Below are 15,286 nucleotides of genomic sequence, written 5' to 3'. Positions count from 1 at the left end.
AGAGGGCACACTGCTATTATCTCCTTCACTGTATGAAGTGACAACACTAACCTGATATCTTGCATGCTATATTAAAATACGTTAATATTGATGGTAGAATATCAATTATCAGTATATTATATTTCATATATTACTCATTATTAATATATAATTTAATTGACTGTTTAACATGAACTGTTGCAATAATTAAAATGACCGTCATTGTTCAATTCCTCACATATAATAACAGGGTTCAATTTAAGTGGTATCACATCGTAGTTTGCAGTCAAAGTGGGGCACTTGCTCCACCAGGGACGGAAAATCAAGTAGCGTTCTTTAAAGGGGCGCCAAAAGCCAATATTGAACACTTTTCAGCAAAAGTTCGCAATTATTATGATTTTAGACATTCAAAATATTGTAAAAAAAATGAATCATATTTTTTTTCCCCGTCTTCAAAATTTGAACATACGCAGATAAGTCGTGATGGGGTCTTTTTTATTCCTGTGCTTTCATTCTTGAAAAGTTTATTGACGGTCTGTGCGACGCAACTTAATAGCTAGCGTATTAAGGAAGCCTGATTCATTTTAACGTGCCAATTACCATACATTCAATTAAATGACTCGTGTCTCGAACAATTATAGGTTATGATTTTGTTTTTGTCGTAGTATATCCAGGAGTATTAATTGCCTTGTTGTTATTACCATCATAAATATCATTGTAAACTTGCAAATTTAAATTTAGTCGTTTTTTGTCACTTTAGTATTCGCACGGATGTAGGTGAAATTTGCTGTTTTACAACAGAACCATCCATTGTCAAAGATGGAGGCATTTTGTCCCAATAAAGACTTTGAGTTTGGTACGCTGTGCAGCAGAGTTTATGAATTTATTTCCAAAGATAAAGCAAATTTTTTTTCAATTGGCCAACATCTTGATGCAGATGAAGTTAAAAGTGTTGAATGAAGATCCTGTACACATAGTCATGCCAACTAGTTCAGGTGCAAGACCGAGTGACTGCTGCTGATGACATATGAGCAGCAGATTTATTGGCCACTACGATGAAGTAATTGACTCATTCAGGAAAGGGCCTCGAGAAAAACCCCGTTACGACAGCTTGGTCCCTGGCAAACGTGAAGAAAACGTTAGAAAAAGAAAAGCTATCTGAGCTTATTTTTTGTTTTGTATTATTGATTTAAACATGTGTTTAAATGATTTTTTATATCAGATTTTACCTTAGACGCAGTTGTATAACGTTTTAAAGAGACAAGGGACACACGAAATGAAACTTGACACAGCGGACAGTTTCATCACTCCCCGATGTTTTATATCACATCTCTTCTTTTTGAAATAAGCATCACACACCCACTCTTTTCATTAGCGTCTTCCAGGGACACAAGTGACCCAGACTGAAGATTACAGTGCTGCGTCACTTGTTTCATTTATTTATATGCATACATTACCAGAGTGAGAAAGTCGGGTAACATACTCCCTTGACCTACTTTCTCTAACAATTTTCCGATCGATTTTTGTCGTAAGTGTGATTTTCTAACATGCAAAGTAGCAAGTAAAATCGAATATTTGATGTGTCAATCTTATGGCAAAATATTCTGAGGAACGGAGCCTTGATACTTAGCTCCGTTTCCTGTGTCAGCAAGCATGCCTATTGTTGTCAGAGTTGTTATGAATTTATATAAATGTGTGGTATGTATCTTGGGGCTATAAAATGTGGAACCGGTGGAACAAATTGATTGTGAGATGACATTTTATGTATTGATCATTTATGAACACCTGGTGTTAACGACTTCATTTATATTTTAATCAACTTATAAACATAGAGAACCATTGAGTTCACGCATTGCGTAACGTATATTCATTGATATTTCCACCAACCATCGCATGACGTACTTTCATTGATATTTCGACCATTCAATATGTTACGTACTTTCATTGATATTTCGACCACTCAATGTGTTACGTACTTTCATTGATATTTCGACCATCAATTGTGTTACGTACTTCCATTGATAGTTCAATCAACCTTTGGATGATGTTCTTTGATATTTCGACCACCAAGAATCGGATTAATTTATTAAAAGGATTGTAAAGAGGCTTTCTGAACTTTTTATGTGTATCGGAGACATCGATAGCATCAATTCCAATTTCCAATCAGACGTCTGTGGTTCATCCAATTAGAACTAAGTGTATATGACGTCACTAATTGAGTCCTTGTGTGATAAAGCGATTAGTGACGTCATACACAATTAGTTTTAGTGGAATTGTATGAACCGATACATATGAAAAGTTTATTAAAAAAATTTAGATCTACCCTCCATTAATTTATTAGGTTCGGAAATATTTAAAGGTATTAAATCGTCTTATTTTTGGCTTAATCAGCTGCAAGAAGATCATTTCAGCTTCCTGTATCATGGAGACAAAATATATGCTTTTAACATTGTCAACGGGTCTCCTTTTCATACAATAGCATAACAGTAGGCAAGCGGATATTTATGATATATATGAATGTATGATAAAGAGAATATAGACATATATCACGTTTTGATGTAGTTTTTAGAAAGTGACGTAGGATATATAATGAATATAATGCAATTAAAAGGTAAATTTAAATTACGGTTAGTTTGTGGATGAATACTCCGTGAAAGGATTAATTTTATTGTCAAATTCGGGTTTGTTTTTAACTTATACTAATATTACACCTCACAAATTTCTGACTTGCCTGAGATCAATTATTAATATACACTTATCTGACATGGTTATAAAACCAGTCCGATTTGTGAAGGTGGTGTAAGGCTATTTGATATATTACATCTGTGACCGAAAAGGCCTGTTTTCTCTTCACTAATTATGATTGATTGAATGTTAAGCAACAAAATATTATGCGAAAGTGTCATAAAATTGATCATAAAATATTTACGTTAGAATAATGCTCAAAACAACAATATTGTAGAACGCAATTGAATAATGATGTAGGTAGAACCATAAAACTATTTTGAAATTTAGTGAAGAGAATATTGGCCAGAAGGATCAAGGTTTCGATGTGGAAAGGAATCGTACACCTTTCTAATTCAATGTGCTTTTTGACTTTGTTCCTATAATAATACTGTTTCACAGAAATATGCATACTAAACCAAAGGGATATTGTTGTGAAATAGACAGTATTCTAAACTATTAAATTCCACCTGCTGCCAGTGGCGGCGCAAACCTTGCTAGACTAGGGGTACAAATAGGTGCCCAATCTGATTCAATGGAGGGACAACTGCTGAGGCTGAATTCAAATTTGGCTAATTTGTGGTTTTGTAATAGTCGCAAGCCTCTCATAGAGTGTCTTAAGGGGTTCTCCCAAGAAAATTTTAGTAAAATGAATTGATTTGTGAATTCTAACACATATTTTGGAAGAAAAGGGTCGACATTTAGATGTGTTAAAAATAAAGTGGGGGTACAATTGGGGGTGCAAACCACTTTTCTAGGGGGCAAATGACCCGCTCCCCTATACTCCCACTGGCGCCGTCACTCTCTGTTGCATATTTAATGTTACACTTGATTAATATTCAACAATGATTATAAACTCGACCATTATCTGTATAATATATTCTGATAAATATAAATAAGCGAATAGAATAGTTAAGGGAATATAGTATGCTAATAATGTGTTATTTATGTGAGTGTAATATGTCTTGCATATATATTGATGTATCTAGAACTTTTGTTGATACATCTTGTATATGTGTATACCTTGTATTTGTGTTGATATGTATTGTATTTGTGTAGATATATCTTGTATTTGTATTGACATATATCTTGTATTTGTGTAGATATATCTTGTATTTGTGTTGACATGTATTGTATTTGTGTAGATATGAATTGTATTTGTGTACATATATCTTCTATTTGTGTAGATATATCTTGTATTTGTGTAGATATATCTTGTATTTGTGTTGACATATCTTGTATTTGTGCTGAAATGTATTATATTTGTGTTGATTGATAAAATATATCCTGTATTTGTGTAGATATATCTTGTATTTGTGTAGATATATCTTGTATTTGTGTTGTATTTGTGTTGATTAATATATCTTGTATTTGTGCTGATAGGCATATCTTGTATTTGTGTTGATATGTATTGTATTTCTGTAGATATATCTTGTATTTGTGTTGACATATCTTGTATTTGTGCTGAAATGTATTATATCTGTGTTGATAGATAAAATATATCTTGTATTTGTGTTGATATGTGTTGTATTTGTGTTGATATGTATTGTATTTATGTAGATATATCTTGTATTTGTGTTGACATATATCTTGTATTTGTGTAGATATATCTTGTATTTGTGTTGTATTTGTGTTGATTAATATACCTTGTATCTGTGTTGATTAAAATATTTTGTATTTGTGTTGACATATCTTGATTTGTGTTGTATTTGTGTTGATTAATATACCTTGTATCTGTGTTGATTAATATATTAATATAATATATGCATTGTATTTGTGTTGATATGTATTGTATTTGTGTTGATATGTATTGTGTTGTCGATATTCCTTAAAACCTTATAAACTAATTAATTCATTTCAGGAATTAGGAGTTAAGTAATTTATGGAAGAAATGTTACGCTGAACCTTCGAATGGTATCAATGGTTAATTTTAAAGAAATTAACTATAAGAAATGGGCCACATTACTTGGTGGTTTCCTTATCTACTCCTGCATTGGAGTGCCGTTTTTATTTGGTACGTGCAATGATTTATGCAACAAACCATAGTTCTTAATAGATCCCTAATAGAAGTGTTAGTGAGAGAGAGGATGGTGTTCAAAAACCAATCCTTTGACAGGATCCTGAGATATTTTAGTTGATATTCTCTTGTAGCGATCTTGTTTTGTTTTTATTAAATATTTGCATGAAATGAAACAGAAGGTTTTTGTTACGAAAGTAAGCAAGTAATTTGAATAAAGACCTACTTTTGCCTATCCAATATTGCCAACAGTTATTAGATTTAAAAAATTAGAAAACTATTATGGATATATAAGCACTAGTGGATAAAGAAGAACTACAATGTGATCAATAAGCAATTAGGATACAACAATATTATTGAATTGAAACGCTGTAGAAATTAAAGTAGTTAGTATATCCATAATAGTGTTCTTATTTATTTAATGTTCTACCTACTTATAAATGTCATTTAGAAATTATTGTTATTAGATTTGATATTTATGATCATGAGAAAAATAATTTCAGGAAATTTGATTACATATGTAACAGCGTTTATGCACTACCAGGGATTTTACAATGAATCTGATATCGGAAGTGAAGTATGGATATTGGGGATGTTTAATGGTTCACTATTTGTGACCATGTTAATATCTGGACTTCTTGTGAAAAGATTTGGTTACAGATTAACGCTGGGCATTTCTAATGTCATTTTTACGTAGGTAACTTTTTTTCTTCGAATTTTTTAGATACGTAGTCTACATAACCTTAACATGTAGATCGTTGAGCTATATAATCATAATGTGTAGATCGTTGTCCTATATTATCATAACTTGTAGATTGACCATGACCTACATAATCTTTCAGATGAGAATAGCTGACCCATATGCATTGTAGATACATGACCTACATTATCATGATTATCGTTTGACCTATTATCATTGTGTGTAGATCGTTGACCTATATTATCATGGTGTGTAGATTGTAGACCTATATTATCATAGCGTGTAGATCGTTGACCTATATTATCATGGTGTTTAGATCGTTGACCTATATTATCATGGTGTGTAGATCGTTGACCTATATTATCATGGCGTGTAGATCGTTGACCTATATTACCATAGTGTTTAGACCGTTGACCTATATTAACATGGTGTGTAGATCGTTGACCTATATTATCATGGCGTGTAGATCGTTGACCTATATTATCAAGGTGTTTAGATCGTTGACCTATATTATCATGGTGTGTGGATCGTTGACGTATATTATCATGGCATGTAGATCGTTGACCTATATTATCATGGTGTTTAGATCGTTGGCCTATATTATCATGGCGTGTAGATCATTGACCTATATTATCATGGTGTTTAGATCGTTGACCTACATTATCATGGTGTGTAGATCGTTGACCTATATTATCATAACTTGTAGATTGTTGACTTAATATTTATCATATTGTGTAGAAGGTTTTATCTACATTATGATTTTGTGTGCTCGTTGACCTATATTATAATTATGTGTAGTTAAATGACCTACATTATCATTACGTGTGGATAGTTGACCTACTTCATCATAGTGCGTAGATAGCTGACCTACATTATCCTCATGTGTAGATAGTTGACCTACTTTAACATAACCTGTAGATAGTTGACCTACATTAAATCAATGTGTGGATAATTGACCTACATTATCATATTGTGTAGATCGTTGACCTATATTATCATGGTGTGTAGATCGTTGACCTATATCATCATAACTTGAAGATAGTGGACCTAATCATCATAATGTGTAGATATATGACCTATATTATCATTAAGTGTGCTGGTTGACCTATATTATCATGATGTTTTGATAGTTGACCTATATATTCTCAAATTGTAGATAGTTGACCTACATTATCTAAATGTGAAGTAGTTGAATTACATCGTTATAATGTGTAGATCATTGACCTACATTATCCTAATGTGTAGACCGTTGACCTACATTGTCTCAATGTGTAGACCTATATTATCATATTTTATATTAGTACAGCAAGTAGACGACAGTTGACCTATATCATCATAACATGTAGATGGTTGACCTATATCATCATAATATGTAGATGGTTGACCTATATCATCATAACATGCATGTAGATGGTTGACGTACATAATCTTTCAGATGAGGATAGCTGACCCATATACATTCAGACAGATGACCTACATTATCCTTAAGTATAAATGGTTGACCTTTATAGTGATAATGATGTGTAGATAGTTGACCTACATTACCATGATGTATAGATAGCTAACCTACATTATCCTGATATATCGATAGTTGACCTACATTATCCTGATATATTGATAGTTGACCTACATTATCCTTAAGTATAAATGGTTGACCTATATAGTGATAATAATGTGTAGATAGTTGACCTACATTGCCATAATGTGTAGATAATTGACCTATATTACCATGATGTGTAGATGGTTGACCTACATTAGCATATTGTGTAGATGGTTGACCTACATTATCCTGATATATCGATAGTTGACTTACATTATCCTGATATATTGATAGTTGACCTACATTATCCTGATATATTGATAGTTCACCTACATTATCCTGATATATTGATAGTTGACCTACATTATCCTGATATATTGATAGTTGACCTACATTATCCTGATATATTGATAGTTGACCTACATTATCCTGATATATTGATAGTTCACCTACATTATCCTGATATATCGATAGTTGACCTACATTATCCTGATATATTGATTGTTGACCTACATTATCCTGATATATTGATTGTTGACCTACATTATCCTGATATATTGATAGTTGACCTACATTATCCTGATATATTGATAGTTCACCTACATTATCCTGATATATTGATAGTTGACCTACATTATCCTGATATATTGATAGTTGACCTACATTATTGACCTACATTGCCATAATGTGTAGATAATTGACCTACATTACCATGATGTGTAGATGGTTGACCTACATTATCCTGATATATCGATAGTTGACCTACATTATCCTGATATATTGATAGTTGACCTACATTATCCTGATATATTGATAGTTGACCTACATTATCCTGATATATCGATAGTTGACCTACATTATCCTGATATATTGATAGTTGACCTACATTATCCTGATATATTGATAGTTGACCTACATTATCCTGATATATTGATAGTTGACCTACATTATCCTGATATATCGATAGTTATGTGGATAATGTGGATAATTGAATTAAATTTTTTTAACCAGTGCATGTGTTAACCTGTGTAAATCTAACATTTGATTCGTTGGTAATTTTTCACAACTGATATTTCTTAGTTTATTAATCTACCGTTTTATAGGACTGGTTATCTGCTATCATATGTATCAATTCACCATTCGATCTGGGCTACTATATTAACGTATGGTTTAATCTGTGGGTTTGGTGCTGGTATAGGATATGTCACTTCATTAGATTTAATCTCCAGGGTAGGTATATAAATGTGTCGACAGTATTATATATGAAATTATGTCAAAATGACCTTTTTAAAGAGAATGATTGCCATTGATTGAAGTATTGTAGCAATAAGAACCGGATGTATGTGTTCGAATTTCATTTTTAATGCCATGGTATAGTATATCATTTTGTTATTTTCCGACCAGGTGGGTTCTTTAAAGTAACGGTTTGCAAATTGTTTTTTTCAACTTCTGACGATACGATGTAATCCGACAAATCTGACTCTACCCAGTTCCGTCACACGGACGTCATAATAAAAGGATGTGATATCGTCACGGGTAAGGCCAAATATTTAGTGTAATTTATCTTGTGGGATAAACCGGATCAGAATCAGATTGGGTCGCTACTTGGGCCATATTAGAATTTTCAGCAAGACATGAGATATCACATCCGTCTGACAAACTGTATAGGACCAGATTTGTCAGAATAGTTACAATGGTTTTTCGTGATTCCATAAAGTAAATTTCGTTCACTTACATGTTCATAGATGTCACGAAGCCTTTGCTCCCAGTCTGATCATACCATGAATGTGTTTTTCAGTGGTTTCCTGATCATGTAGCTACAGTTAGTGCTGTATTAATAGCGGGATTCAGTACTGGGGGTACGGTGTTTAATTCTGTAGTATCAGCCTATGTTAATCCCGATAATCTTTCTCCACATGAACACCTAGGTTCGGTACGGTAGGTCAACTGATTTTTATATCCAGTTTATTCGTTATCACAGGTTGTGGTAGTTTTGGTCACCTCTTTTAACCAGTCCCACTGTGTTTGAACACAATGGCGACGAAGCTCGTCCAAAAATGGTTTCCATTAGTCTAGAATATCCAAATGGAAATAGTCCCGATAACAGACTAGAAAGCCCAATTTTCTTTCATAGAGCAATATGATAGAATTGAAATGGAGTTTTGCATCCCAATTTTAGCACCTTATTAAACTCTGGGTGGGCAATGATATAGAGGCTCACAGCGAGCTGTTGGTGTTTCAGATAAACATGGTGGATTTCATGGATATAACATTTCTAAATTCATTCAATCCTCTTGATAATATTGTATGAGCACGTGAAACGTAAAAATAGTATACTCAAATACCCTATGCTTCTTTAAAATAAAACTCTTTCATTTCCAGTGTATTTAATCAAACAGTATTATTAAACAAAGTACCAAATACATTCCTGTTATTGGGTGGAATAGTATTTGTATTACAATTCATTGGTACCATTCTTGCCTTTACACCTTTAGCAGTCACTTATGTAAGTATAAGCGAAACCTTAGTCTCGGCGTTTCTTCTAGAATCAGAGAATATTAAGAATCAAAGAACCATGTAAGAAAGAGAACATACTCAAGAAGTAAACGAAAAATCGGATATATTAGGTTGGTCACCAATGGGCCATTTGGTTTACCGAATGACAATGACGACGTCTGTTGATAGAGTAGTATTAGTTCCGAAAAAATCCTTTGTAAAGCACTGGCCAAGGTCACAAAAAAGCGTAATGTTCTCTATACACTGACACAACAATTTAGTTTAGGGAAGTCAAGCATGAAGATTTTGTTTTCGAATTGACATGGGCATAGAATATAATAATACAGACCAGTTTACAGGCGAATAGCTAATGCCATTAGAGTGAAGAGTCAAGTTTTGTAAATAAATGCCAAAATAAACAGCCTGGCTAATCGTTTCGTTTCAGGAGGATTTTCAGAATGAAAATGAACCAGGAACTTCTCGAGAAGAATCATTAATGTGAGTTTTCTTTACCGTTAATCAGAATGAGTGAAAGTTTGCATGGACTGTCATTATCTTTATCAAGTTGGTTTCAAAACGTTAGCTGACGACGTCATCTGAAAAACCCTTACACTGGGTTGCACTACTATTATGAAGTAATAAAAAATGCGCCCGTTTCCTGCCCTGTGCTTATATATGTAGACTCAAGCAATTCAAAGATCAAATCGGACAAATTGATAAGTTCTTTAGGTTTCCTCTGATTTTACATATTTTGAGACCACGAACATTATCTTCAAATAAACTGCGATAATAGGGCCTACCCTTTTTTACAATGCTCAATATCTTAATCCTGTTTTTGAAATGATCATACGAGGCGAATAATCCGTTGATTGTTTGTGAATTTTCCCATTTCAGAGGTGAGAGTAGTCCAATGGAATTATTTAAAGATCCAGGAAGTTATGTTTTATGGATTGTTGTTTTTACATCTGCAACTGTGTTAATGGGTATTCAGTCCATATATAAGGTCAGTGTCGTCCCATATAACACACCTCTTAAATAAATTGAAGTTTTACGTCCTACTTTTCTACAAACAGTAATTGAATAATTGACACTTTTATGGTTTTGACGTACTAGCATTGGACCATTAACCCCATATCCCAAATTAGCAGACCTGGTAAGAATTCTGTTTCACGCACATGCACATCGTAATATAAGATGAACTCAATGAAGATGACACTTCACTCGGGTGTCTGGAATCAGCACGGGGGAACATATTTCTAGCCTAGCATAATAATTTATCTTTTTCAGAGTTTTGGTCAGACTTTTATTCACGATGACCATTTTCTAGCTACACTTGGAGCCACGGCGTCCATCCTGTCGGCCGTATATAAAATTTCCATAGCTTATATCGCTGACATGACCAGTACAAAGGTAGGTATTTATTCATTCAGTGCAGGTGCTTATCTGAAAATATGGGGTGCAAAATGAGAGGTGTATCTACGAGGCGCTAGCCTAAATACGCTACTGATTTTTTGGAAGTAGCGTGCTCCATCTCAAACAGTATGGGTATGGGTAATTAATCGAGACAGCCTGTTTGGTAATGAGGGTTATTAGCCAATCTTGAATTCGGTCTTTGAGATATTTTGGTAATCATAAAGCGATTGCTGATGGGTTTTTTTTGTCATTTTTCAGATCATGTTGATTCTAAATATGTTTGTGTCAGCAATGTTAACCTTTTCATTGTATCAAACCCACAATCTACCTCGTGGTTGGTTCTTTTTCTGGATCTGTGCCTTATATTGTGTTTTATCTTCGGTATTAATATTAGCACCAAGTATAATACGCTCCACATGGGGTGTAATGCATTTCACTACTAATTTTGCCATCATTTGGACTTCTGTTGTAAGTACACGCAGGTTATTAATCTATTAATTAATATTCAATAATGTTATATGGAATTCATATCTTCGTATTTTATATGTAATTAAACTAACATGTATTTCAAAAATCTATGTTCAGTTTATCACATCTCATTCATAACCCGTACAAGAAAACCTTCATTTTTCTTTAAATAAAACATTAAAATTGGGTATCGTGAAACTCAGAGTAAGTTTAAAATATATTTATAATAAATTGCTGTTTTAGTCATTGTCTGGTATTGGTGGACCGTTGGTAATAAATATTCTCCTAAAATTGGTCGGCTGGAGAAATATATTGTATATATTTGGAGTTTTTACAGCTATAGGTAAGCTTAAAAGTTTCTCTATCTTTGTATCTTTGAGACAATATTAGAAATAAACTTTAAACGAATTTAGATGAAGATACCATATAGGTACCAGTGTAATTTCGTGCTAAAGACTCGAAATACAGTTATATTCATTTGACGTCAAAGTCGACCTGTATATAATAAAACTTTATGAACAAAAAGTTGTTTTATGATTAATATAACAATAAAAAACGTGACAAGATAATAACATATGTTTTATTATATATATAATTAGATAAACAAAAAAATAAACTTTATTAAAATATATTTAACTATACTGTGTATTGTATGTAGTTCGATGAAGTCTATTTACAGGGTTTAAAGATGATTTTGACGGCTTGTCGCTTTGGAGTAAAAGACCCTGTTTGTGGATATCAGCGAAACCTTCGAGCCATCGAACACCTCAAGCTTTTACGTTCGGAGTAATATCCCCAAAATCATATATTCTTTAAATTGGGCGAAAAAAACGCTTATCGATTGATACCAGCGTGCTCTGATGTCGACGAAAACATTTCTATCTGACCACCTCCTCGACAATATTAGTCATTAAAATCATCTGTCGTAGTATATATATGTAAGGGTTTTTCGCACTAGTATGTGTGCTGTTATCTTAAATATAAACCTAGAATAGGATGTAACCGCAAACAAATAATCAATATAAATAATTTAACTGTAAGAACAAAATTATAACAGACCTTAAAAATTTATGTTATCAAACGTGAATTGTTTTGCATTATAAATATCTGACTGAAGTAATTTTTTAAATCCTATTAGTTGATATGTTAACTTATGTGGTATATGTAAATGAATAAATAATATTGATCTGATATAGTCATAAAATATAGTTTTATGTGACCATCTACAAATCTACATCATATACGTGTTTCAATACAATGCATATTCAATAAACACATAGCCATATAGTCCATACAGGACACAATCATGTACTGATATATAAAGAAGCGTTAAATGTTTAGTTTTCCTCAGGACACCGTTTACTCACACTATTTGAATTTCCTTTGTGTAACTCTATGTACTTCAAAACATGTTTCCAAAAAGTGTATTCAGTTGTTCTCAACAATCAAATTAAAAATACAGTTTTTACGTTGGCAGTTTTGAGAGTACTATGGCTTCACAATTCCTTGTTTATTTTTTCGTTATAATATCCTGGTGAATTTATCTTGTATTCAGACGCAAAAGATTTGACCTACGAATTTACGCACATGCTGAAGCATATCTATTCTTGAACCAGATTGTTCCAATTAAATTAATAATAAAGAGTTTACTTTAATCCATTCAATTGCATTTTCTTCTATTTCAGCTTCCTTGTTTTCTTGTTGTGTAAAGCTGCCATTTTGTCCACAAAGAAAGAAAAAAACCGTGGCATCAGCATCATCAGATGTTCCCATGGAATATTCCAAAGCCAGATAGAAACGGAAATGCAGAGTCTTCCTGTCAACGAAACGAGTCAGTGTAAATCTACAACCCCTACAGTCCGAGTCTATAGTCATTAATATCAAAGGTGGTTTAATCAATATATGTCACGTCAAAAAAACTGTTTAAAGTCTGTTAATATTTTTAAATCTTGTTTTAGCTTTAAATATAATTGCTTAATATTTTTAATCTGATAATATTTTTGAAAATAAATTTTATTCTATGTCTGTCCTCTTTGTAAATGACTACTGACATGGTCAAATCCTTGGTTGAGTTATCAATGTTGACATGTTGAAATCATTGGATCTAATATCAATGCTGACATTTTCCAATTATTAGATTGCTCCGAGAGCATCACTCGAAAACACCACTTGTCTACCCGACGTTTTTTTCGGTCGTTGCCAGGAAAGATAATATTTGGGGGTCTTTTCTGCGCCTTTCGATATGCAACTGTGTAGGACCATACAGGTAAAATAAGGTCCAACAAAAATCAGATTTTGCACAATGACTGTTAGCTGACGACCGAACCAGTCAAATGAGGAACAGCTGTTTCTGTGTCAATTACACGGAAATCATATCTATTAGATGATGTCTTTGAGTATTTGAAGTCGACTTTTCCTGGCATAAACAGTGGTCTTCTAAACAATGCCTCAATACTGATAGGATAGTTTTCTAGCTTTTGTCCTGAAATACAGGAATGAACACAAGTATGGCTCAAATAGAATAATTCTTAGGTCTTAGGTTTTTCTGTTTCAAATTAAGCTAGGTATTAATTATGAAATATTGTGTCAACGGGACTGGTACAATGGCAACTTTCTGTAGTCACAATAGAAATATTTATTCTGAAATCAGAACATAAAACTTACCAGATTGTATCAAAGCTATCATTTTACCCAGAACCCACATACCATGAGCTATGGGCTGTCGATACCCCAGTAGTTTGGCAGTCCAGGGATAGAGGTGATGTGGATTCCAATCACCAGTAGCATGGGCATAGTTTAATCCGGTGTCGCCTCCGACTCTTATAGAGCTTGAGATCGCCCCATTGTCCAATGCTGAAAAGAGCCAGATTTTTGCGAATTAGAACGATCAAAAGACATTTTTTTAAAATTTGGACACATGTTACCTCCCTTAAACGTTGCAAGTAATTACCTCATCACAAACTATCCTCCAAGAGTCTATTTTAGAACTATCAAAACAAATTTACAAAGAAAGAGCACCTGTTATACTTACACGAAACGGATATCTTTCTTATTTTATTTCGAGCGCTTCCACTCATCTGAGAAGTCAGGCTCCTTGATAACAGAGTTACCACCCCTTCCCAGGCACAGAAACCGGTGTAGTCAATAATTGAAAGGCCAATATCTACCTCGACTCCTCTTTCTACCACACGATATTCTTTAACTTTACACTCGAGCTCAAAATGTTCGTCTATTAAATTATCCAGTGAGTGATGAATTTGAATTGTCTGGCGGATGTGAATTAGTCCTGGAATACAACGTTACAAGGACTACTGTGTTACACGGAATAGAATGTTACCTGGAATACAATGTTACAAGGAATGCAATGTTACCTGGAATACAATGTTACGCGGAATACAATGTTACGAGGTATACAATGTTATAAGGAATACAATTTTACACGGAATACAATGTTACAAGGAATACAATGTTACAAGGAATATAATGTTCCAATGAATACAATATTACAGGGAATACAATATTACAATGGATACAATGTTACAAGGAATGCAATGTTACAAGGAATACAATGTTACAAGGAATACAATGTTACAAGGAATACAATTTTATAAGGAAAACAATCTTATAAGGAAAACAATCTTATAAGGAATACAAGACAAATGATTCATATCAAGATGTCCATGACGAGCCCTTCGAGAGAAAGTAAAGAAATGTCAAAAGCATTCATTGATCATTTTAGACAGTCAAGATCTGAAATCCGGGATAATCACAACAGAATTACTATAAAGAATAAGTATTAAGTTGGGGAGTGAGATCATTATGTTTTGAATGGGGGAGGGGTATGTACCTCGCTGGCAGTATTCAGTTCAGAAGTAAATGTATTTAATTAAAGAACTTTTTGGAACAATTTGTGTGTTTCTACGAGAAAAATATACAAAACATCCAATCC

General features: G+C 33.2%; 2 protein-coding genes across 2 annotated transcripts; one reads left to right on the top strand and one right to left on the bottom strand.

Annotated features, from left to right (window-relative positions):
• Positions 1-4,655: 4,655 nt before the first annotated feature.
• LOTGIDRAFT_175640 (hypothetical protein) lies at positions 4,656-13,132 on the top strand (the record flags this gene model as incomplete). Its single annotated transcript, XM_009058137.1, has 10 exons — positions 4,656-4,717; positions 8,064-8,190; positions 8,759-8,898; positions 9,343-9,466; positions 9,902-9,954; positions 10,351-10,459; positions 10,744-10,866; positions 11,128-11,337; positions 11,581-11,680; positions 13,023-13,132. 10 exons carry the CDS (start codon positions 4,656-4,658, stop codon positions 13,130-13,132), a joined length of 1,158 nt encoding a protein of 385 aa, XP_009056385.1.
• Positions 13,133-13,646: 514 nt separating this feature from the next.
• Positions 13,647-14,414, bottom strand: LOTGIDRAFT_175639 (hypothetical protein; the record flags this gene model as incomplete). The annotated part of the gene is made up of 3 exons (XM_009058136.1): positions 13,647-13,819; positions 14,002-14,190; positions 14,369-14,414. The coding sequence occupies 3 exons, from the start codon at positions 14,412-14,414 to the stop codon at positions 13,647-13,649; spliced, it is 408 nt and encodes a 135-aa protein (XP_009056384.1).
• Positions 14,415-15,286: the final 872 nt, after the last annotated feature.

Source organism: Lottia gigantea (assembly GCF_000327385.1).
Source record: "Lottia gigantea unplaced genomic scaffold LOTGIsca_325, whole genome shotgun sequence".
Taxonomy (NCBI): domain Eukaryota; kingdom Metazoa; phylum Mollusca; class Gastropoda; family Lottiidae; genus Lottia; species Lottia gigantea.
This window is presented reverse-complemented; position numbering and strand designations above follow the sequence as displayed.